Source organism: Aedes albopictus, chromosome 1 (genome assembly GCF_035046485.1).
Source record: "Aedes albopictus strain Foshan chromosome 1, AalbF5, whole genome shotgun sequence".
Lineage (NCBI taxonomy): Eukaryota > Metazoa > Arthropoda > Insecta > Diptera > Culicidae > Aedes > Aedes albopictus.
This window is the reverse complement of record NC_085136.1, coordinates 109,178,808-109,204,172: the sequence shown is the minus strand read 5'-3', so window position 1 is coordinate 109,204,172 and position 25,365 is coordinate 109,178,808. Positions and strand designations below refer to the sequence as shown.

Below are 25,365 nucleotides of genomic sequence, written 5' to 3'. Positions count from 1 at the left end.
TAAACAATCCGTGCAAGATTTTCCTGAAAACCCAAAATCCATGGGGAAATCTTTTTTAAATTATGGAATTATTCTGATAGAAAACTCAGGAGGATTTTTGAATAGTATTCATGGTACAATTTTGGTAGGAATCCATTAAGTATTTTCGAGGAATCTTTTTGAGCCAACCTGAAGGAATCACTCAAGCTATTTCTAGTGGAATCCCTGGTAGCTTTTCTGAAGAAAAAAATCCGTAAGGGATTTTCTAGAGGAATCCTGGAGATTATTATCAAGCAATTTGTGGGAGAATATTTTAAAGAAATTTATGGCATATTTTGAAAATAAATCCCTGGAAGGATTTCTGAATGAATTCTAAAGAAATTTTAGAAACAAATTTTAAAAAAATGGGAAGGTTTTCTAAAGAAACCAATATTAAATTTGCTGGAGGAATGTGTGAAATTTTCTCAATAGAATATCTAAAGGGAATAAAATAAATTCCTGGAATTTGTTTCCATAGCAGATCTATGAAATGGTTTTTGAAGGAATGTTTGAAGAACTTTCTGAAAACGTCTCTGATGGAATTTCTGAAGGATACTCTAGTGGAATATGTTACGAATTCCTGTAGAAAATGTTCGAAAAATCCCTGAAAATGTTGATATGCCAGTTTTTCCAAATCGGAATCCCCAGAGTTTTTTTTTTTTGTTTTGAGAAGTCCTCATATTAATTTCAGAAGCTGCTCTATAGAAATGTCTGGAGAAATCCTTTGGAGAGGATTATCGAAAAGATTATGAAGGAATCTCAAGAAGAATTACAAAAAAATCACGGAAGACTTTCTTAATGAATCTTCGGTGGAAATTCTGATATAAATTTAAGTGGCACATGTTAGGGACTACCTGAAAGGAATTTCTCAAAGAACTCGTGAAAGAATTTCCAAGGAATCGCTCAGGGATTTTTTTATTTTATTTTTTTTTATTTTTTACTTATTTGTTTATTTGGAAGGCTCGGGCGCCACATGGGCATAACTGAGTCGAAGTCATTTGTTTTTATAGTGGTTTAACTTTTTAATTGTCTGAAAGAATTCTTAGAAAAAAAATATCAAGGAATTTTTAAGGGAATCAATGGAGCAACTTTTGTATGAATCCAACGAAGATTATCAAAAGGTATCTTTGAACAAATTTGTACAGGAGTTTCTGAAGAATTGCTTAGAAGATGTACTTTTGTGGACATTCTCAATAAAAAAAAACCCTGGAGAAGTTTCTAAAGAAATCACTAGAAAAAAAAAACACTGAAAGAAAACTTTGGAGGAGTTTCAAAAAGTTCTATGGAAGTTTCGTAAATAAACTCCCAGAAAAGTTTCTGATTGAAGGATTTTTGAAAGAATGGTTCCTGGAAGGGGTTTCTTAAGGAATTCAGAATAGAAGGTTTCCATGGTGAATTTTCTGGAGAAATTTCTTGAGAAATCTTTCGAAAAGTATCTGAAGGAAACTGTGAAGGAGTTTCTGTAGAAATTTATGAAGCAATTTCTAGAGCAATCCATGGAAGATATTGAAAATTCCCTGGATAAATTTCTTAAAGAATTTGAATTTCTGATAGAATTCCTGGCGCTGGTGGGAACGGAACATTTTTCACAGGGGAACTATGGAGAAATTCCTGAATGATATATTCAACCTTTTTTTTTATAACCCTCCACTGACCCCCACACCAAAGAGCTCACACATCGAGCCCTCACACTTATCGCTGAATGTCGTACTAGCCACTCTGGAAAGGATTTAGAAAAACAAATATGGAAGGAATTCTTTAGATGGAAGGTTTTCTTGCCTTTCTCGTACACCGAATTTATAGAATTTTCGATAGAAAGCTTAAGTAACATATACCAATAAAATCCGTTCGACGAATTGAGATGATGCTGTATGTGTGTATGTGTGTCTGTGTACAAAAAAGTCACTCACTTTTAAGGTTCTTCCCATTGGTAAATTTTTCGGAATTTAGCACAAATCAAACCGGAATTTTACCGCTTTGTTTGCAATTAAAAATGGTCCGGATCGGTCAAGGTGTTCCGAAGTTATGGCCATTTCAGTAATGCGGACCAGCACCGGTAGAACTGGCCGTATGTAAAACCGAACCAAGCCCCATCATGCGACACACCAAACTGCGCCGATTTTTGTGACCTTTAGCATGGTTGACATGAGTTTTATGGAAAATCCAAACTAAAGACCAGAACTTCCACAGTGTCGGACCAAAATTCAAAATGGCGGCCTAATATCAAGTTGGCAACTCAAAATTCGAGATGGCTGCTGTTTAATAGAATTTTATGCCCTAAAACTAAGCATATGTATTTATTTGGAATCAGGGCCGGATCTAAGGGGGGGCCGGGGGGGCCAGGGCCTCGGGCCCCCACAATCCTTAATCCGGGCCTGTTTGGAATGGAAAAAATGTCTGGAGTCCAAAAATGGCGACCAGAATGTTTAAAAATGGCGATCAGAATGTCCAAGATGGCGGTCTAAAATCCAAGATGGCCCACAATTCAATATGGCGACTGTTTAATGGAGTCTTACGCTCTAAAGCCATGCAATACGGATATATTTGATATGGGGAAGACGTCTGGAATCCAAAAATGGCGACTAGAATATCCATGGTGGCTGTTTAATGAAGTTTTTGGCTCTTAAACCACGCAATATGGATCAATTTGGTACGGGAAGATGTCTGGAGTCTAATAATGGCGTCCAGAATATCCAAGATGGCGGTTCAAAATATTTAAGATGGGTTTTAAGGCTTTGCTGATCGGATGTAAGTGCGATATGCATCAGCATGTCACTTGAGTTTTGTTGAAACGGATTTTCGAAGGCACGAAAAAGGCACATTACCGCTAGGTGGGTGATTTAGGGTTTTTGTTTTGTTGGTCTTATATTCAACAATCGATGGCGCTAGCTAGAGAAAGGTATTGAAAACTGTGCGGGATGCTGGCGCTCCAGCCAGTCCATTCAGCGGAGCCATTGGCTGAAACCGTCACCCTGCAGAGAAATTGAATTTAGTCGTATTTTAGGTCCCATGTACCCCATTGTGCACTGCCTCAGAGAAGCTATGCAAACCAAGATTTGATAGCCTTCTAATCTAGTAAAGACTTGCTTAAAGTTAAAACTACTAAAACAATAAAGTTCCCATGAAAAGCTCCCATTCGATCCAGTTCAACTTTTACTCGCATTCCAACCCGATCTAATGCGACGATCAAATGACACTTCGTCACGTTCCATCACGGTATGGTGGTACAATCCGTCTCTTATTGACTCAGTCCTCCACAATCCCACCACCACCGCACCGGTCAATCCTCATCAACCACCAAGCTCCAACGGTGAAAAATGCAGATTAATTGACCCGAGACGACACCGTCGACGACGAGTGAATGGTGCGACGACGGTGCGAGAACCTATCAGTCAATCTTGAGCGGATCTACGACACCCACCGCGCGGCATCGAACACACGATCTACACGGTGCGGTGGACCCCACGACACTACTGCGCTGGCTCTGGCTGGGGTCCAACCACAGGATGATGCTGCAAACTCCCCATCCAACACAGAAAAGTGTGAAATATTCCAATTAATTCTCTTCATTTAAATTAAATTGGATTGGATACGGCGGGCCATGCCATCGAAGTCGTCGTCGTCGTCCGCGAGAAGATGCAGCGGCGATCTGATCCGTTCGACGACGATGATGGACCCCCACAAGTGGGGTCTGGACGTGCGCGCGGCAGGAAAATGAGAACCATCCGTGTTAATAGGCGTCGCTGATGGGTCAATATTTTCCCGCTTTATGGCCTGCCCGGGCCCCGGAGTCCGCATGTGTGATGCAGCAGCTACGACGCGGATCATCAACTAGCACAGCTACCGAGTGTGAAATCCGCGTTTAAAGCGCATTTATTGAATTGAGCTCCCCGTCATCTCGCGACCCGAACGGAAGATTGTAACCGTTCAAGAATATTCACGAGGTTTTTGAAACAAGATGGCTTAAGCGCCACTCCCGAAACTCGAGAGACCACCTGTCGTTTTGACTTTGCCCGACTTTGAAGACTTTTCCCTCAGGGGACTCGTGAACGGCTTCACTATTATCCAACGAACCCGGAAATACGCCACCTTACCCTGCCCACTTACGATGGAGAAAACCCCGACCTAAGCTCTTTCGATTCGTACGCTTGGGATGGAAGGTGGAAGTTTAGAGGGTCAATTTACCTCAATCGTAACGATATAAATTACTGTGAAAAAGATGAATTTTAGTTCAACTATTCAAAACGGATTTATTCTAAAATTGCTAATTTGAATTCATAAATTATTTTGAACAAACTGATTCGGGTTGGACCTTTTATTTACAAACGTTTACGGGTTGGGAAAAATGGAAACAATCATGGCCATGAAACAAGGTTTCCACGTACCTGCGCAGGTTTTGTTACCCTGAAGCGTTGTCTCGATGTCTTCCGACGACGAACGTTTCCGGCCCTTGCCGGAGCTGGACGAGGGATGTCTGTTGTTGCGTTCGATCCCTGTAGCAATGGCGATGACGATGCTTGGCCGCTGACGCTGTAGTGATGGCGGCAGCGATGGACACTAGAGCTCGGGAGTATGGCCGAAATATCGGTGCGGAGGAGGTGGAGGCTGGACGGAAGGCTCCCGATTTATCGATTCCTCGAGAGCTTTCGCTGCGACGGATTGTCGAGCTTCCCGGGTTATGACCGTCTCCTCGGGACAAAGAGCCAACGTACCCTTCGTACGGCTTCTCCTTGTGGGTTCCACCGTACGCGATGAAATGAAACCCCTCGCCTTCGGATAAGGTCCGGTCCCACGCACGACACTTGGCTACGTACGCGGACCGTGCTCTCGGTACTCTGTCCACCTGGGGGTTGTAGCGTGAGGTGGACTTTGACGACGGCTATTGGCGACCGCCGGAGAACTTCGTTCGTGATCTAACGAACTTCACCTCGCTCCGTTTAGCTACCTCGAAAGGCGGGCCTTTGCGGATTCCCGAGCTCAAGAATGTCTGTCCGAGTACCTCAGACGAAAAGGGCGCCAGGGACGCCTCGGGTAACCCCTAATTGACTCCGCTTGTCACACTAATTCGCTGATTCCAGCCCGTACAATAAAAAGCGCCTTGGCGCTGGAAATAGTCCAACGCGAACAGTATCAATTAATCACTAGTCAAAAATTGCTTAAAACACTATATTTACCTTTTTATGTACAAATCCACACTAAGTGTAGAAGAAACGCAGAATAACCACGGTCTCACCGACCGGAAAAACACGTACAATTTTACTAAATTTAACACAAAAGATACAAAAAAACCGTTTTAAACACTTCAAACGAATTCACTTTTCTACCTAAAATTACCTTCGGTACGCAAACGAAGGGCACAAACTAATCAAAAACTACTTCACTTTTCGAAACTTAAAAACCGCGATTACTTCCACACACCAGCCTTTTGATGAACGAAATGATCGAGCTTTGGTCAATTTTCCCTTAAATAAACTTCTTAAACAATCCCCTATTATTCGAATAATCGCGCCAACGAAGAATTCGAATGGCGATCTAAATTATTGGCGCATTCCTAGGTTCGTCAAGATGGTTTACAAGAGTAATGTATATTTAGGAGCCATCACTGCACTCACTACGTCATTTTTATAGCAGCTGGTTTAGCCGAGACACAAACCAACATACACGTATAGCTCTAGTTTCTAATTCAAACGAGCAAAGTCAAGACGAATTTGAATGTCGAATCTAATCTAAACAATTTAAAATTATAGCGATAATTATTTTATGGCATATTTCTGTAAATGAATTCAAAGCGTGATTTTACTTAAAAAGAGAAAAACGTCAAAGCGTTTTTCAATGCAGTTCATTAATTACTAAAACAAAATATTTACCAAAAACTAACCTTAAAGCAAAAACAATTTTGCTTAAAAAAATAAAAACGTCAAAACGTTACATCACACCACCCAGTTTTATGAAAATTTGATCAGAAAACTGATCAAATTTTCATAACTCATAAATAAAAAAAATATCTCCGTAAACGAGGAAAAAAAATAAACATTCTTCAGCAGTTTCATCAGCTAAATCAAAACACAATTGCATGGTTTATTTTTCGTTGATAAAAATAGTGCTTGTGCAAAGCAGAACTAACGACTAGCTAACGAACGCTGTTCGTCTCCATCTCTAGTCATTCACAACTCACCGCGGTTGATCGCTACATCAAACATTCATTGACACCTCCGCAATCAACCTGCAACATAAACGGAATAGACAGATTCATCAGAATAAAACACTTTCTGACCTTATCTCTGTCCCTTCTATTACAACTCCGTTAAACAACGGAAATAAAACAAATCATTTACATCAGAAACTTTTCTGACGACAAAATTTGTTTTGCAACGCATTACACAACCCTATTTCTATCAGTTCGAAAAAAAAAATACCCATGCAGCATAAACCAACTGACAGCATACCTAAAACATCGCACTGTCAACGCGCGACGCGCGAAACATCGCACTGTCATCTGTCAACTGACGGAATGGAGCGAAACCGAAACGGAAACGACTGCGAATCAATGTTTACTTTTACCCCGAACGGTTCGGTCGAAACGCGGCGCGAGTGAGAAAAAAAAAAGTGAAAAATGCACTTTAACACGCCGGAATTATTGAACGGGGGGAGTATTCGATAAATATTCCCCCTTTTCATTTGAATTAAGTGCTTTTTGTGTTCTTTCAGGTTTTCAGCGAGGGATTTTCATACGGACCACGGCAACCGGACAAGACGCAACAACAAGGCGCATCCCGGTGCCCATTTCGACGTGCTGCCCCGGAACGTGTCCACAGCAACCACAAGCGAAGAAACAAAACGCCCCCGGAACAACCCACCGAGCAACCGAATCGCCTGAAAACGCCCCCGGAGTCCTGGTACGGAACGCGACGGACCCAGAAAACATCCTGCGAGTGCGAGTGTGCCGTCATAACCTCAAATGCGAGGCATTCCCGAGGAGTGTACCCAGGTAGTGCGAGACGTGGATGTCGCGATGCAACATCCCGTGTTCCCACTCTCGCACTCCTGTTTTGGTACCGGACGCGGCCCGAATACACGACGACGACGACGACCCTTCCCTCGTGTGACACCGACGGCGACCCCCATCGTATGACGACAACCAACGAGCTGCCGATCATCGGGATTCTTCAATTATAAAACCGTGAGTAGGTAGATAAGATAATTTTAAGTACTAAACACTAACATAGAGTTTAAGTAGCTTTGAACTATTGTCAGGCTAGGTCATTTTGTAAACTAATATTAGATTTAGTTCTTTGCGCTAACTTCCATCATTTTTGATGTGTTTTGTTGGTGTGAAACGACAGTTTCACATGGTACATTTTCCAATTGGAAAATGTCATAGCTTGTTTACTCAATATACTAAAATTTCTTTAAAAAGTTGGCATGAAATATGCCTAATGGATTACCATTCAGGTCTTCCAATTCATAACTATCTCCTAGTACTTTTTTTACTATTGCGGGCACAAATTTGGCCCCTAATTTTGCGCAGTAGCCTTTGGCTTTGTCAGATAGTAGTGTGTTGCGTTTAAGTAACTTCTCCCCTACTTCGTAAGTTGGTGCGTTCTTATTTGATCTTAAATTGTAATATTTACATTGCTTTTGATAAGCCTCTACTAAGTTCTTACGGACTTGTTGAAACAACTCATCCTTTTCGTCAATTGTCATATTATTGTCCTTACTTTTATCATTAGTTACCCTCATTTTCTCATACTCCTTCCCATTTGACACTTGATTCCTTCCAAATGTCAAAAAATACGGTGTATATTTTGTTGATTCGTGGACTGAAGTACGAATCGCGTTGGCAATTTGCTGTATGTTATCTGACCAATTGCGGTGATTACCTTTAATAGTTGCCCTTATGGCAGTTGTAATCACTCTATTCACCCTTTCGGTGTTGTTCACCTGTGGGTGGTATGATGGAGTCAGCCAATGCTTTACTCCATAATGTTGTAATAGGGCACCAAACTCTTTCGACGTGAATTGAGTGCCGTTATCGGTCAGGATCATTTCTGGCACACCAAACAATAAGAATACGGCCTGCTCTAAAAATTGCACCAAAGTAGCAGCGGTCGCTTGACGAAATGGTTGAACTAAAACAAATTTAGTGAAAACATCTGTCAGAACTAACAAACAAGTGTTTCTACCCTTGCCAGACGGCGGAAATGGTCCAACATAGTCCAAAGTGATTAGTTGCCAAGGGTAATCACAAAATTTCTTTTGTGATCCCATGGGTGGGGTAGGATTAACATTTGTTGCTTTTGATGTTTTGCATGGCACACAAGACCTGCAATACGCTTTTGTATCCGTGGCCATTCTCGGCCAATAAAATTTTTCTTTGAGTGAATTCAACGTTTTGTCATAACCAAGATGTGCTGGTTCGTGAACAGTACGCATAATACCTTCTCGCTCCTGCGTGGGCGGATAATATTTCCACTCATATCGCCTATCAGTAAATTTATTGGCATCTACTACAAACTTATAAATGCGGTCTCCTTTGACCATAAACTGTTTAAAATAAGTTGGATTACCTAAAATTTGGGTTTTTAACTTTTCATAATCTTGATCCACACCAGTAATTGTTTCTATCCTAGACAAACAATCTGCTAAGATATTGTCCTTTCCTTTGCGGTACTGTAATGTAAAGTCATATGATTGGAGTTTCAGTGCCCAACGCAACAATCTTGAATTTGCATTGGCAGCTGAAAGTGAAAATAACCATGTTATACTTTTGGCATCTGTTATAACTGTGAACGTAGAACCTTCAATATAATGTCTAAAGTTTTCTACCGCAAGAAGTACTCCTAAACATTCTCTTTCAGTAGCCGAGTATTTACGTTGTGTGCTCGATAGTTTTTTACTAAAATAACCTATTATCCGTTTACCTTCGTCAAATTCTTGTAATAAAGCGGCTCCTACAGCTAATTGTGAAGCGTCAGTTTCTATAATAAATGGTCGAGAGTAATCTGGATTTCCTAACACTGGCGCTGAAGTAAGAACTGCCTTTAACTGGGTTAGTGCCTCTTCTGCCTCCTCTGACCACTTGAACCTCTTTGATTTCTTCAACAAATCAGTAATTGGAGCTGTGAGGTGACTGTATCGTGGGATAAATTTTTGATAAAATCCCATAAGACCCATTAAACGTCTGACCTCCCTCACAGTTTTTGGTCGTGGATAATTCAAAATAGGTTCCAATTTAGAGCTTTCAATACTTAGACCACTTTCAGTGAGTAAATACCCCAAATATCTCACCTGCTTTCGGCAAAAACGGCTCTTTTCAACTGAAATTGTAAGCCCTGCTTTTCTAAGCCTCGCGGCAACTTCCTTCAGAAGGTGCAAATGTTCTTCAAAGGTCTCGCTAATAATTATTATATCATCAAGATATATGAAAACCTTTGGCTCTAAGTCAAATCCAATGGCTCGATTCATCAGTCTCGTCATTGTAAACGGGGCATTTTTGAGACCGAATGGCACAACTTTGAATCTGAACAGACCTTTCGGAGTCCGAAAGGCTGTAAAATTTCGCGAATTTTCCTTTAGAGGTATTTGAAAATATGCGTCTTTCAAATCCACTACGCTAAAGAACTTGGCCTTCTGCAGGCGATGAAAAATCTCCGACATATTACGCATAGGGTATGCGTCCTTCTTGGTGATCGTATTCACCCTCCGTGAATCAAGACAGACTCGTATTTTACCGTTTGCCTTCTTCACGGGTACTAAAGGATTCGAAAACTCTGTGACACATTCCTCAATGACATCTAATTCCTTCCAACGCTCAAGTTCTTTTTCAATTTTTTCCCATATATGTGGTGAATATCGATACATTGGCATTTCTCTCATCTTAGCTCCCTCTATCACTTCAATTTCGTGTTCAATCAGCGAAGTTTTACCTAGTCGTCCTTGACTGGTGCAATCAAAACCACAAAGCACTTCCTGCAACTGAGTCCTTTGCTCTGGGGTTAGTTCATGCTCTGTCTCAATATTGTCAATAGCTTCTTGTGGATTCTGAGGCAACTCTAAGGTAGGAATATCTAATGTTTCGTCTTCCTCAGGTTGCGTCAACAAGGTGGGGTGCTCTTCTTCTGAAGATTTTATCAAATGAATGGAAAATTTTATTGGTTCTAACTCCGTTGCTAACTCTTCTTCAATTCTAAGATGATTGATCACAGGTCTCTCCTGAAGTTCCGAAGTCCACGTGAGTTCCAACTCTTCAATACGATTTCTAGAAGTAATCATTGGCCGAATTTGAAAGGCCTTCCAAAAATTCATGCCTAAAATCAGTGGTTTTTTAATCTCTGGTACAATAAGCGTTGGAACCACTCTCGTTTCAGTACCTAGTGTGTAAGGCACATTAACATAGCCTAGACATGTATGTTCTGTGTCATCGGCTGTACAAATCCTAACATTACATTTCAATATCTTGAAGCCGTGAGATTTCACAACATCAAGAGCGCTCATAACACTGAATCCTGCACCAGAATCCAATAAAGCTATGACTTCAGTTCCTAATATATTTACTCTAATATGTGGACATGAACTAGGATTAATTCTTATTTCCAGAACAGAATTTTCGATTTGGCCTAATCCAGCTTCGGGAATTCGTTCAGACGGCGAGATGCTTGGATTCCCCTTCAAACATCCCGCAATTAGTTTGTTGAATTCAAATTTCGTTCTTTTCGCTGATTTAACGAAGAATGATCTCTATCGCAATTTCTGGCGGTTTTCCCTAAGTTTCCGCAGACATAACAAAATAATTGTTTCGGTTCCCTACATTCTCTAAAAATATGACCGACTTTCCTACAGTTCCAACATAATACAGATGAACTTCGTCTTAAATTTCTCTGTTGTGGGAAACTATCGATTGCTACCGATGGTTTCTGTTGATCCGAAGATTTTTGGGCAGGCTTAGATGAAGTCACGGGTTTTATGCTCCTCTGATTAGGCTTCAGTGTGTTTACTGGCACCTCATCTGGGCTCGAATAATCACTTTCGATTTCCAGATGATGAAGCTCGTTCCTATTACCCTGATTAGGCCTGTAAAAAGTTGGGTCATTTGCATCAATTTTATGATTAATATCGATTAGATCATCCAAATGGTCGATATCCAAAACTGAAAGTTTTGAGCGATAATGGGGACGCATGTTCTCCCATATTAACTCAAATAACGTTCTTGAGGAGAAGGGTTGCTGCAAGCATTGATTAAGTTTTTCAACTTCCGTCACATATGCTATGAAAGTCTCCCCCTTTCTTTGTTTCAATTCCCTTATCTGAGCTCTAATTCCTCGATCTCTATTTGGGTTCCCATATCTGAAACGAATTTCATTTTCAAACCTTTTCCAACTGGTGAGACGTTCCTCTCTAGTAAACCACCAGTCATACGCTTCCCCTTTCAATCTACGGTGTATATTCATTAGTAATTCCTCCTTGGAAACCCCTTCATGTCGCGCTAATTTCTGGATTCGATTAAGAAAGTCTTCAACCTGAATGGATCTGCTATCGCCTGAGAAATTCAGATCCCAGTTTTCAACTCTCGACTTTCTGTACTGCCTTCTATTAAAATCCGATTCGGCAGAAGACGGCGATCTTCTACTATTTCTACTATGACGATGATCTCTTCTGTTCTTCTGCATCTCTAGTCTACTTTTCCTATAACAATCGCTATCGTCCTCTGAGTCACTCTGTGCATACCTTCTTAGCCGATCCTTCGATCTCCTATTCTTAGGTCTTAGGTCCGCGCTACTCTCAGAACTATACCGTTTGTGTCGCCTGTCTTTCCCTTTACTAGCTCTTCCTCTGCTAAATCGATCTTCTCTTTCTTGACTTACATTTCTTCGTGACCATCGGCTCTTATCGCACTCCGGCGGCCGTCTGTCACTCTCGCCTCTACCCTGTTTTCCTAATTTTTGAAGTGATTTTCGGTTCTTATTGCACTCCGGCGACCGTCTGTCACTACTTTCACTAGATTCCCTATGCCTTGAACGAGATTTATGACTCTTATTACTCTTCGGTGGCCTTTCATCTACGTTCTGTATCTCACCGCATTTAGTTTTGGCCTCATCATACAACTTGTCCTGTTTCCACAGTATAAATTCCTTCCATTCCTTTTCTAACTCTTTTTGCTTTTCTAAAGCTCTGGCATCTTCCTTTCCTGTATCTTCATCTCCATTTTCATCTCCCTCTTTATCTTGACTGTTTTTACTACTGCCTACCTTACTTCCAGATCCTTTTGAATGTTTCTCCGGAATAATCGGATCTTTGATCGTCTCATCTGCCTCCATAAAGATTTTCTGTTCAAAAGATTTTAAAATTTGCTCCACCTGTCTACAAACCTCAATTTGCTCCCTAGCATCTTCCTCGTCCTCGACGACTGCACTATGAGCGCGGATCAGGCAATGTCGTAGTCTCGAAACTAACGCCCGATCAAACTTCCTATTCAATTCTAAAGATATTGCCTCAACCTTTCCATTGATATTAACGACTTCCTCCTTGAACAAATGCTTTCCTTTTCTTCCAACTCTTTCTACCTTCTCCTCTTTCATCAACCGACGCAAAAACCTTTGTTTATCTTCTAAAGTTTCCCTACGGTCTACTATCTGTCCTCGAAGTTTTAATTCAAAATCAACCTCGTCCGCCAGTAGATGTTCGGCTTCTGGTAATATATACGGACCACTCATTTTGAAGCTTTCCCAAAATAGAACCCAAATAAAATAAAACACAAATTCAAATATTCAATTCAAGATCAATCAATTATCCGCACCACTTCTAATTCAAAACTCCGTCGTAGAATACCAAATTCAATTCAACCTAACCTAACAAATTCAAATCACTTATACTCTAAAATAAACAAGAAAAAAAACCTAACCTAAAACCCGTTCACCATAAAATTCAAAATCCAATTAACTATAAAATTCAATATCGCTAAAAGCAAAGAACCTAACCTACAAAATTCAAGTGAAAACAAACCGGAAATAATAATCAAAAATTCAAATATTAAGCTGCAAATTTATGTTTCAATTCAATTGATGTAACTGCTAAAAAATTTCGTAATACTTTGACGTTGGGCGCCAAATGTAACCGTTCAAGAATATTCACGAGGTTTTTGAAACAAGATGGCTTAAGCGCCACTCCCGAAACTCGAGAGACCACCTGTCGTTTTGACTTTGCCCGACTTTGAAGACTTTTCCCTCAGGGGACTCGTGAACGGCTTCACTATTATCCAACGAACCCGGAAATACGCCACCTTACCCTGCCCACTTACGATGGAGAAAACCCCGACCTAAGCTCTTTCGATTCGTACGCTTGGGATGGAAGGTGGAAGTTTAGAGGGTCAATTTACCTCAATCGTAACGATATAAATTACTGTGAAAAAGATGAATTTTAGTTCAACTATTCAAAACGGATTTATTCTAAAATTGCTAATTTGAATTCATAAATTATTTTGAACAAACTGATTCGGGTTGGACCTTTTATTTACAAACGTTTACGGGTTGGGAAAAATGGAAACAATCATGGCCATGAAACAAGGTTTCCACGTACCTGCGCAGGTTTTGTTACCCTGAAGCGTTGTCTCGATGTCTTCCGACGACGAACGTTTCCGGCCCTTGCCGGAGCTGGACGAGGGATGTCTGTTGTTGCGTTCGATCCCTGTAGCAATGGCGATGACGATGCTTGGCCGCTGACGCTGTAGTGATGGCGGCAGCGATGGACACTAGAGCTCGGGAGTATGGCCGAAATATCGGTGCGGAGGAGGTGGAGGCTGGACGGAAGGCTCCCGATTTATCGATTCCTCGAGAGCTTTCGCTGCGACGGATTGTCGAGCTTCCCGGGTTATGACCGTCTCCTCGGGACAAAGAGCCAACGTACCCTTCGTACGGCTTCTCCTTGTGGGTTCCACCGTACGCGATGAAATGAAACCCCTCGCCTTCGGATAAGGTCCGGTCCCACGCACGACACTTGGCTACGTACGCGGACCGTGCTCTCGGTACTCTGTCCACCTGGGGGTTGTAGCGTGAGGTGGACTTTGACGACGGCTATTGGCGACCGCCGGAGAACTTCGTTCGTGATCTAACGAACTTCACCTCGCTCCGTTTAGCTACCTCGAAAGGCGGGCCTTTGCGGATTCCCGAGCTCAAGAATGTCTGTCCGAGTACCTCAGACGAAAAGGGCGCCAGGGACGCCTCGGGTAACCCCTAATTGACTCCGCTTGTCACACTAATTCGCTGATTCCAGCCCGTACAATAAAAAGCGCCTTGGCGCTGGAAATAGTCCAACGCGAACAGTATCAATTAATCACTAGTCAAAAATTGCTTAAAACACTATATTTACCTTTTTATGTACAAATCCACACTAAGTGTAGAAGAAACGCAGAATAACCACGGTCTCACCGACCGGAAAAACACGTACAATTTTACTAAATTTAACACAAAAGATACAAAAAAACCGTTTTAAACACTTCAAACGAATTCACTTTTCTACCTAAAATTACCTTCGGTACGCAAACGAAGGGCACAAACTAATCAAAAACTACTTCACTTTTCGAAACTTAAAAACCGCGATTACTTCCACACACCAGCCTTTTGATGAACGAAATGATCGAGCTTTGGTCAATTTTCCCTTAAATAAACTTCTTAAACAATCCCCTATTATTCGAATAATCGCGCCAACGAAGAATTCGAATGGCGATCTAAATTATTGGCGCATTCCTAGGTTCGTCAAGATGGTTTACAAGAGTAATGCATATTTAGGAGCCATCACTGCACTCACTACGTCATTTTTATAGCAGCTGGTTTAGCCGAGACACAAACCAACATACACGTATAGCTCTAGTTTCTAATTCAAACGAGCAAAGTCAAGACGAATTTGAATGTCGAATCTAATCTAAACAATTTAAAATTATAGCGATAATTATTTTATGGCATATTTCTGTAAATGAATTCAAAGCGTGATTTTACTTAAAAAGAGAAAAACGTCAAAGCGTTTTTCAATGCAGTTCATTAATTACTAAAACAAAATATTTACCAAAAACTAACCTTAAAGCAAAAACAATTTTGCTTAAAAAAATAAAAACGTCAAAACGTTACAAGATTGACTGCAATCGAGATGAAATTTATACCAATAGTTCGTCCATCAGACTAGGCTCAGACTACTGGCAGACTTCAGCAAGCTGGACTCCGTTTTATGGCAGGGCTCTAAATCTAATCCGAAGGGCAATTAAAACGAGTTCGTTACACAATTCGCCTTCGCCGGCTAAGGGTCGCTATTCCTCGAAGCGGTTGTGGGTTGATCCTCCCCCTTCATGATCCACACTCCCTCCGATCCTTCGAACAGGCAATAAATGAAACATGAAATCATTTGCGTTCCAGTTCCAGAGGCAGACCCCAGAGTCTCAACGAGTAGGTACCTAAATGCCATATTGTATGCTTGCAAACTACTACGGCGACGACGACATTACGTCACACACGTGGCTGGGCCACGCTGAATGTGCAGTAAGTCGTCACGGAGGGACAGAACCGGAAACGAAAGCACGCCTTTCACGACGCGCAAGTTGGGAGCAGCCGGCAGCTTGCCAGCCAGCCAGTACCTATTGAAAAGGTCCGTTGAAACTTGCTCAATTGTGCTGCCGTCGACGTCGTCGTGTTTTCACTACATTTCCCTGGTTGGTTTCGCGGTTGGAGACATTTTCGATCGACACCGCTGGCTGCCGCCACTGCGAGACTCTGAATGTTGCGTCCTCGGGGGGCGTTTGTTCATTTATCGTTGATGTATGTAGTACTTTATTTATGAAGAAAGTGAGCTTTTTCACCACGACCGATGGCGATGACGACGGTGCTGAAGGAGCGATGAAGCTCATAATCTCTGATAAACTTCTTTAAAATTTCGTTTTATTACAATATTTTTGAAATTTCAAGTATTTCCAGATTATAGCTTTTAAGAGCTTTCAAGATTATTGCTGAGCTCATCCTACAGTCATCCAAGAAAAGGTCTCGGGACAAGACATTCGACTATGATACTTTTCAAAACTAGACACATTTTGAACAAACCCTTACAGTACTGCCGTTTCTCCTGAACTCCAGCCGCCTCGTTTCCAAAAGGGCCCCCGATACAAATTTAGCCATCTATTACGGCTTCTAAAACCGAGCAATTTTGCAACCCTTTATGTTCCAAAAACAGATACCGCACAACAACCGTTCCAAATGTCAATCTTTCAACTCAACAGCAGCAGCTACGGCGGCTAACCTATTGGCTGCAACCGATTCGACATGCATCGAGTCGGGGTAAAAATGGAAAAAGGCCATGTGGAGTGTGTTTTGCCACCGCCAGTGCCACCACCGCAGCAAACCAATTGAAACTAAAACAGAGCCTTTCGCCAGCCAGCACCGTACTGTGTATAGCAAAGAAGTACTTTGGTGGCCGGCGGCGGGGGAGACCTCCCCCAAAAACGGACTCCATCAGCCCCGGAGAGCTCCATATGCAATTGCACGCGGTGGCAGTTCGCGCCATGGCAATATTGTCATTACGGAGCTTGTGTTGTCACACGTGTGTGGAGTACAGCACTGGTAACAGCCTTCGGCAGCATTTTTGATGGCGCCGTAGAATACACAATTGCCGAAAAGGGTACTGATGCACATACCAACTCGCAATGTTAGATAATCGTTGACAAAACAATCAGTAGGAAAACCGCTATCATTGAGTTGCCTCAATAGCGTATCTGCTACGAGATTCCACAAAAGCGGTGACAAGACTCCCCCTTGGGGGCATCCGCAAACACTCATGTTCGAGAAGAGATATCGGTTTTTCGAGCATTTGGTGAATCCAATTGGAAATCATTGGAGATATACCATGACTCCATACGGCTTCCAATATGGCATCGATAGGCACGTTATCACAAGCACCTTCGATATCTAAGAAACATCCAAACAGGATTGCTTTTGAGCGAATGCCTTCTTGATATCGTAAACAACCTAGTGTAGAAGAGTCACAGTGAACTTATCCGAATGATAGGCATGTTGGTTCACATGAAGAAGCATGTTGGCCAGCTGACAATGTGTTCTGAGCATTTAAGAAGAAAAATGGTCACAATGATAGGTCTGAAACTCTTTGCTTCTTCATACGACACACGACTCATTTTCGGAATAAACTTCAAACTAACATGCGCCAGGATACATACTATTCTCAATTTAGTTGAAAATCGGAGTTTTCAACTAGCGAAATTGGATTTTTCTCCAAATCCATGCGTCGGGCCTAACTTCGGAAATGGTGCGCTGTATAGTAAACCTGGTCCGCTATACAGCGCACCACTTCCGAAGTTAGGTCCAACGCACGGATTTGGAGAAAAATCCATCTTCGCTAGTCAAAAATTCCGGGTTTCAACTGCACGGAGAATAGCAAAACTACAAACAAGTGTTGTTTTTTTTTTCAAAACATGTATGAAATAATCAAATCCTTTCTGAAGTAAATTGGAAATCTAATCTGCTCCACGAGATTTGAAAGATGCGCAACTATTAAGTGCCTACTCAATCGATTCTACAGTTACAATACTCCGCGCTGTAGTCAGAGAATCATAACTACAAGAAAATACATCGGAATGATCCTGAAGATGTAATATCCACACATCCGGGAAAGTGTGTGCTGAATAATCATTCCAGAACTTCCTTATCAGAGTAAGTGAAACAGCCATTTGGCAAACGAAGTTCGTTCAGTCGGAAATCCTCAGATTTCGCAAGGATTTTGTTCAACCGACAGACTTCACTCAAGCTAGAAACATTTGTAGACCAGTAGCTTTTTGGTGGACCTTGCGAGCCGAACCGAGAGCCTTCGAATCAGCCGAACGTCGTCCATTCCAACCCATTCTACATTGTTTCCTAAGCTTCGCCAGATAAGAGTTCGAGCAAAAGGTTCCTCTTGTGGTCTTCACAGACCGTAGAGGACAAGCTTCTTCGAGTGCTTCCATGATAAACTGCCGGCATGCATCTAAATAACTTGGAGTGTCAATGGATGGTGAGAATGAACGAAGTTTGGTCGCAATCAAATCTGTAAAGAGATCAAAGTTGGTTGTCCGGAGATTCCTGAAACGCAAAGTTTGCGAAGTAACATTCACATGTTCAAAAAAGATGTAGTGATGATCAGTTAAAGATTCTTCATCTGACACATGCCAATTGGTCAGCTCGTGACTAATTCTGCTAGAGCAAAGCGTTATGTCTAACACTTCTTCTCTAGCAGATAACAGTGAAGGTTGGCCGTTTGCCTATGTTAGGTAATCTAAGATCTGTACTACTTAAGAACTCCATCACACTGGAGCATCTCAAGGTAATGTCTGAGCTACCCCATATGATATGGTGGGCATTAGCATCACTGCCAACAATTAGCGGTAGGCATTTTAAAGTGCAGTATGCGATGACATGTTTAAAAACATCCGTAAGGGATGGTTCATCATGCAGTTAGTACACCAAACAATAGATGTATTTCCTGTTGAGTTTTCCAATGGATACATCAATTGTGACAGCACATATGTACATCTCTGGTGGTTGATTTGGAGACGAGTGTAGCAACGACTGCGTTGTTGATAAGCATACAGGCTCGAGGTATGACACGCGAGTTTGCCAGTCTATTTTTACTGAAAGTAGCAAATACTGGGTTCACAAGGTTTACTAGATAGAAATTCCCCTTACGAAAGTAAGGTTCTTGGACTAAGGCCGCTTGGGCTGTACCATTTTGTATAAGTCTGCAAAGATTGTTTGTTACTGTTTTTTATGCTGAAGACTGATCTGAGCTATCCTAACCGTAGCCACTATCCAAATTAGGCAAGATTAAACTCTTCGCAATCACGGCACAACCAAGAACAGCACTAATTGAACCAGATCGGTATTGTTTTCAATACGCCAAATGCTAGGCTACACAGAATACACTGAGTAAATCGCATAATGCGGGTGAAAATTTAAACTAATCAACAACATCTGCATAATCCCGCCCTTATTTAGCCTCAAGTTTGAGGGAAGTTCGGAGAAACACAAAGTCCACTGCATCATTGCTCCAGTTAGTGCAGTAAGGGAAAAATACTGCGGATGGCACCCTGGTACTCCACAGACTCTGTTAGCGGTTAGGTTTTTATTAAACCCCCTAACCATTCATTCCTAGGCACGGAAAGTATACCGCATAACATAACTTACCGTTGACCCCAAACTGATTAGTGGACTCCTACCACAGGTTGAAGCACTTCGATTGTACATACAGCTCTGGTAATGAGTTTGGAAACGAGTATAACAACGATTGCGTTGTTGACAAGTACACATGGTCGAGGCATGGAACGCCAGTTTCCCTTGGGATTCTTCAAGAAATAGCTTCCACGGTTCCTTCAGAAGTTTCTTCTTGGCTTCTCAGGGAGCTCCTTTTAAGATTTTTTTGAGGTAGCTGTTTAAGACTCCTCCAAAAGTTCACTCTGCCATTCTTCCAGGAGTTTCTTCTGAGATATCAAAAAAATGATCCATCAAATTTACTTCTGTATAACCAAAAGTAACGCTCTCGTGATATTTATATGACATGCGTGTTGCTTGGGTTATGCGATTTCTCCAGGGATTCCTCCATGAATTCCTTCGGAGTTTTTCCCTGGAATTCTTTCCAAGATTGCTGCAAGATTTTCTTCCAAGAGTTCCTTCTGAGTTTCCCTCAGTTATACTTCTTAGGATTCCTTCGGGAATTTCTTTCATGTTTTTTTTTCCTAAAATATATTCCTGAATCCCTCCAGAAGTTCTTTCAAGGGTTATTCACGGAGTTCATTCTAGGATTCCTCCAGGAGTTCTATCAGGATTTCCTTCAGGAACCTTCCACCTGGAGTTCCTTCTGGGATCTCTGTTGAAATTTCCTTCAGAAATACTCGAAGTGTTTCTTCTTGGGTTCTTCAAATGTTTCGTTCTGGGTTTCTACAAGAAGAGAGTTCTGGGATTCCACCAGGAATTTCAACCGGAAATCCCCCAGAGGTTTCGTCCGAGTTTCACTCAGATATTCATTCCGAGATTGCTCCAGGGATTCTATCTGAGATTTTTTCGGGAAGAATCACGGAGAAATCTCTTAAGGAATCCCGAAACAATTCCGGAAATAGTACCTAAAAGTATTCCTGACACCTTTTTAGGAATCTTAGAAGATACTTCTTGAAGAATCCCAAAGGAAACTTCTGAAAAAAAAATCCTGAAAACCTATGGGAAAAATATCAGAAGCAGCATCCTAAGAAATCGCAGTAAGTATATATTAAGGGAACCCTGGAACCCTCGAAATAAATTCTGAGGAATACACGGACGTAATACCTGTTGGAATACTAGGTAGAATTCTTGGGGGTTTATTGTAGAAACACCTGTAGGAAACCTAGTAGGAATACCTAGTATGAATCTCGGAAGGAGTCTATATACACAGAAAGAAATCATGAAAATTAAACAGCACGTAAATTAAGCATCGACTGAAAATTATAGCAGAAGCTACAAAATTACAGCCATTTACCGAGAGATGATACTGTCCGCTCAGTAATCAGCCAATCATGCGTACTGTTTACATTTTTTGAGACATATCCGATTGAAATTTACATGCAGTAACGTAAACGAGGACAGCTACGCTCAGTCGTCTGCCTCGCTGCGGAGACTGCTCTCTCGCTCCCTGTGGCCGAAGCGGTACAACAGTTTGTTCCTTTATGGTGGAAGATGTTTATCTTTGATTGCTCTCTCTTCAGCTTGGTGGGACAGCCTAGAGGGGTTAGGCGTGAACTCTCACTCGGAAGATCTGAGTTCGATTCTCGTGTAAAGATTTTTTTAAGTTTCTCTGAAAAGTCGGTGCTTAATTAATACTTTTCTCTCAGCAACCAGCAGTGTAATTTTAAGATCACACATAAATTTCTATCGAACACGATGGAGGTCAATTTGTTACATTCAGTTCGTCATAAATTTACAGATTTTGTTCGTACTGTGTAGGAAGAAGCTCCAGCAGGAATCCCGAAAAAAAAAACTCCTGGACGAATCCCAGATGCAATCTCAGGAGAAATTGCTTGAGGAAACTTCTGAAGGAATCCTAGCTAAACCCCTCGAGGAATCTCACAAGGAGCTTGCTGAAGAATTCTAAAAAAATACTCCTGGAGAAATCTGGAAGTACTTACCGTTAAAAACTCCTGGGGATTTTAGGAAGGTATTCCTGAAAGAACCCCTGGAAGATTTCCGAAAGGAACTTCCGGAGGAATTCCACCAGAAAGTCATAAGTTACACACGTTTTTTAACGCAAGTGAACGCACATTTTGAATATAATCATATTACTCTTGCAAAGCAGTCGAACAAAAAAGGTGTCAGGTAGCAACATGCATCCAGAACTCCATCGCGCGCAACCACAGTCACAACGACCCATTAACAACGTTTTGCAAACATGCATCCATTATTGCCACGAAGAGGTTCCTGGCCGAACACAAGGACATCTGTATACTGGAAGCGGACAAGAGAAGACGAATGGTCATGATGTATCAACAAGACTACGAACGCAAAATGTTTTCCTTGCTGGAGGACAATACGTACAAGGTGGAAACCAGGGATTCAACAACAGGAATACAGAAAAGCACGAACGCTCTGGTCGAGCGACTCTACAATCTCCAGCTGATCGACACACGAATAAAATACCGTCTACCTACAGTCTACCACAGCCGTCTGTCCAAGGATATACGGCCAACCGAAGGCTCATAAACCTGCACTTCCCCTTCGACCAGTGGTGCCAAATGTTACTGCACCCACCTACCCGCTGTCGAAGTTTTTGACTAATGTCCTCCAAAGATCCACCCACAGTGAGTACAACATCAAAGACAATTTCGAGATCGCGGAATACATACGCAACATAACGCTACGAAGAGAGTACGCACTCGTCTTCCTTGATGCCGTCTCCCTGTTTTACCAACATACCCCAACAGTTGGTGACACACGACTTGATCATGTGTTGGATCAATTTTGTCTAAGAAAACAGCTACTTTCGCTACAGAGACAAGTTCTACATCCAGCTGTTCGGCACAGCGATGGGCAGCCCTCTGTCACCCGTCCTAGCGGATATAGTGATGAATACCCTACTCGACAACACGAGAAGGCAGATTCCATTTGAAATGCCTGTCCTCAAAAAGTTTGTTGACGATCTGATTCTAGTGCTACCTGTAGACCAGGTCGACCTGTTCAACATCTACAAGCCACATATCCAGTTTACCAAAGAAGAAAAAATTGATGGGAAGCTCCCATTCTTGGATATGATCGTTACTCGAAACCCTGATCAAATACTGTCCACTCAATGGTAGGTATGCAAAACCAATTGCATCTGGCCGTTTGCTCAACCATTGGTCGTTCCATCCCATGAGCATGAAAAGCAACGTCACGGAAAACCTAATATATAGAGTCAATCGCCTATCCAACAACCAAAAACTTCAACAACAGAATCAGACAGTCTTCAAAATACTTCGAATGAACGATTATCCGGCAAAGCTCATCAAGAGGCTGACCAGTAAGATGACAGTCTCTCACTCGCATCACAACGAAGTTGTCACGGTCGAAAATCCACCAGAAACCAGCCAATCCGTGAACCTGAACACGAACAACAACAATGATCGCGGGACGTCCACCGAAAACATCCTGTATCGCTCGCTGCCTTATGTTCCTGTCTTCTCATCCCACACCACGGTGAAGATTATCGGCAACAACAAAGATCCAGTGGAACCGCCGCTACAGTCAAACGTCGTATGTATATCGAATACCATGCAACGACTGTCCAACGGTATATGTACATCGGTATGACTAGGAACTACCTACGCCAACGAGTGTACGGACTTCAAACGGATATCAACAAATACAACACAATAATGGTAGCCAACGGTATCAACAATACACAACAACAGATGGACGCAGTAGGTGGACACACAGAAGACACAAATAGAACACAAAATCAAACACAAACACATGTTCGATACAAGTAGTGTTGAAATCATAGACAAAACACACAAAACTAGCAATCTCCCCATACTGGAAATGTACCATATAAGCAATACGTCCAATACAGTGAAAATCTTAGTACAATATATGCAGGGATACTAGACACATACAAAACACGTCTGAAAACAACTAGGATATATATAACAACACAAATGTATCACAAAAATTGACTTTTAACAGTCTAAAAAGCGCCATAGCTAAAGCTCACCATTTTGAACGGGCAGTCGAACAGTGTCCGTGATCAGTTGTGAAAACGTAGGAAATTAGTAGGAAACTGTAAGTCAACATAATTATACCACAGAAAAACAGACGTAACACTCTTCAAAACGGCTTGGCACATGCATTTAACGATCAATTCAAATTTCATTTGATTTGCGCGATCCTTCCACCAGAGGCACTAGTATTTGATCGCTTTTACGTTTGCCAGTGTATACGTTGCTGAATGATGCAAACGAAAATTACAGGCGATTTGTTTGGAAGTGTGTGTGTTAGTCAAACGTCAAATCGAAATCCATCATGGCCAACAGGGTCTCTCGCGGTTCTACCAACAGGTGGCAGTGTGCTCATGAAAAAGACACCACGCAAAAGTTTATGAAGAATTTCCTTTAGGAGTTATGTCTGTTTGTCTGTGATTATACACCAAACAGATGTTTCCAACACACCACTCCATCCCCAAAGATTCACGCTAAAAAAGTGCGGGTTCGATTCCCGCTCCAGTCGGGGAAAACTTTTCGTCAAACGGAAAATTCTCCATTGGGCCACTGGGTGTTATGTGTGTTGTCCGTTGTCTCGTGTATGTAATGTTCAGTCTGTGCAGCCTCTGGCTGAAGACGGTGTAGTGTCTTTTTTTTTTTTTTTTTTTGTTCGACAAGCCAACACACGATATATGTACCCAAATGTAAACGATAAACCTAAGTATGTAAAACTGAAATTGAATAAAAATCCCTTTTCAGTTTCCCCTAGAACAGGGGTTTTCAGATCCATGCCAAGTGCACCGCGACACTTCAGAAAGTTCTTGCATATTCAAATTGATTACCTGTTTAATGAAAAGCATTTCGAAATCATTAGAACAAGGGGTCCATGGCTAAACTATCGTAAGGTGCTCCAATGGATTGAGAGTAAATTTATTCTCACGCCGGCCTGAATCCATCAAAAACCCTGGCAGATATTCGCGAAGAATCACGGAACAAGTATACAAAAACTCTCATCATAAGTATCATATTTTTTCCACTAACTCGTAATGGACATTCACAAGCAACCTACAAGGAATTTTCCATGAATTCGTCAAATAACTAAGAAGAAATCTTACTGATATTTCTGAGGCCTTGCCTAATACCAGAGAAGGAATCTTTCACTGCTCCAAAAATCGGTTGACCTGGAAATCTATTGACTACGTTTTTATGATTTTCAAAGGAACTTCGCCTGAATTGACAAGAGCGCTTGGAGTGAATTTATCAAAAATCTGGTCAATAATATGCCAATGTTCTGAAAATGAAACTTCCAAGGACTTTTTCAGATATCTAGTTAAAGTTTTGGAAAAACGTGTATCAAAAATTATACAGGGGTCATCAAAATCCGAGGCTCTCATTTTGATTCCTTGAAAACAAAATGCCACTAACTTGGAAGGAATTTTACCGGGAAACTTTTCTGGATTTCACTCAACGTTCATAAAGATCTTGTTTGATTTTGATTTATTCTCAGCAAGAAATATTCCAAGTCGGTCGAATAGCTGTGCCACTTCACTATGCTCCGATAAGTAATGGAAAAGTTAGTATGGAAAAAAAAATAACGACGAGTGTGAAGTCGCTACAAAAAATACGAGGTTTTTTGACAAGTTTTTTTTTTAACAATAATAAACATGTGCACCGCGGAGTGAATAATTTTCAAAAAGTGCACCGCGATTAAAAAGGTCTGAAAACCCCTGCCCTAGAAGAAGGCTGCCAAACACAGCCGAAACGTCGGGCAGTTAACAAACTACCGTTTGAATCCCGGGAACTAAGGGAGGAGCTCATGAAGCAACTGTTTGAGGAATCCTAGCGATAAAGCCTGTATCCGCAATAATCGGGACACAGAAGTACGTCAGTAGCTCTGTAATGAATCGGTAAAATTGACCCAATAATTGACTGAGAACTCTTTGGTGTATGTTTATTATTTGTACCAAATTTCATAAAAATCGATGCATTACTTTTAACTGTGGATGAAAAACAAACAGACGTGGTTTTCAGCATTTTGTACAATCATGACCAATTTTCATTCGCATAGTAGATGGTTCTTTTACGCTACAGTTCAAAGTTCTGTGATGATAATTATGAAATTTCGTTAGCAG

The 25,365-nt window shown here is 41.5% G+C and overlaps 2 protein-coding genes across 3 annotated transcripts in view; both read left to right on the top strand.

The window, feature by feature from the left end:
• The window catches only part of LOC115269571 (cadherin-86C), a 589,109-nt gene that overhangs the window by 128,003 nt on the left and 435,741 nt on the right, over nt 1–25,365 (top strand). The gene's annotated exons all lie outside the window — the stretch shown is intronic.
• Nucleotides 21,537–22,844, top strand: LOC134288971 (uncharacterized). The gene is made up of 4 exons (XM_062854912.1): nt 21,537–21,720; nt 21,782–21,923; nt 22,048–22,347; nt 22,412–22,844. Exons 1-4 carry the CDS (start codon nt 21,537–21,539, stop codon nt 22,842–22,844), a joined length of 1,059 nt encoding a protein of 352 aa, XP_062710896.1.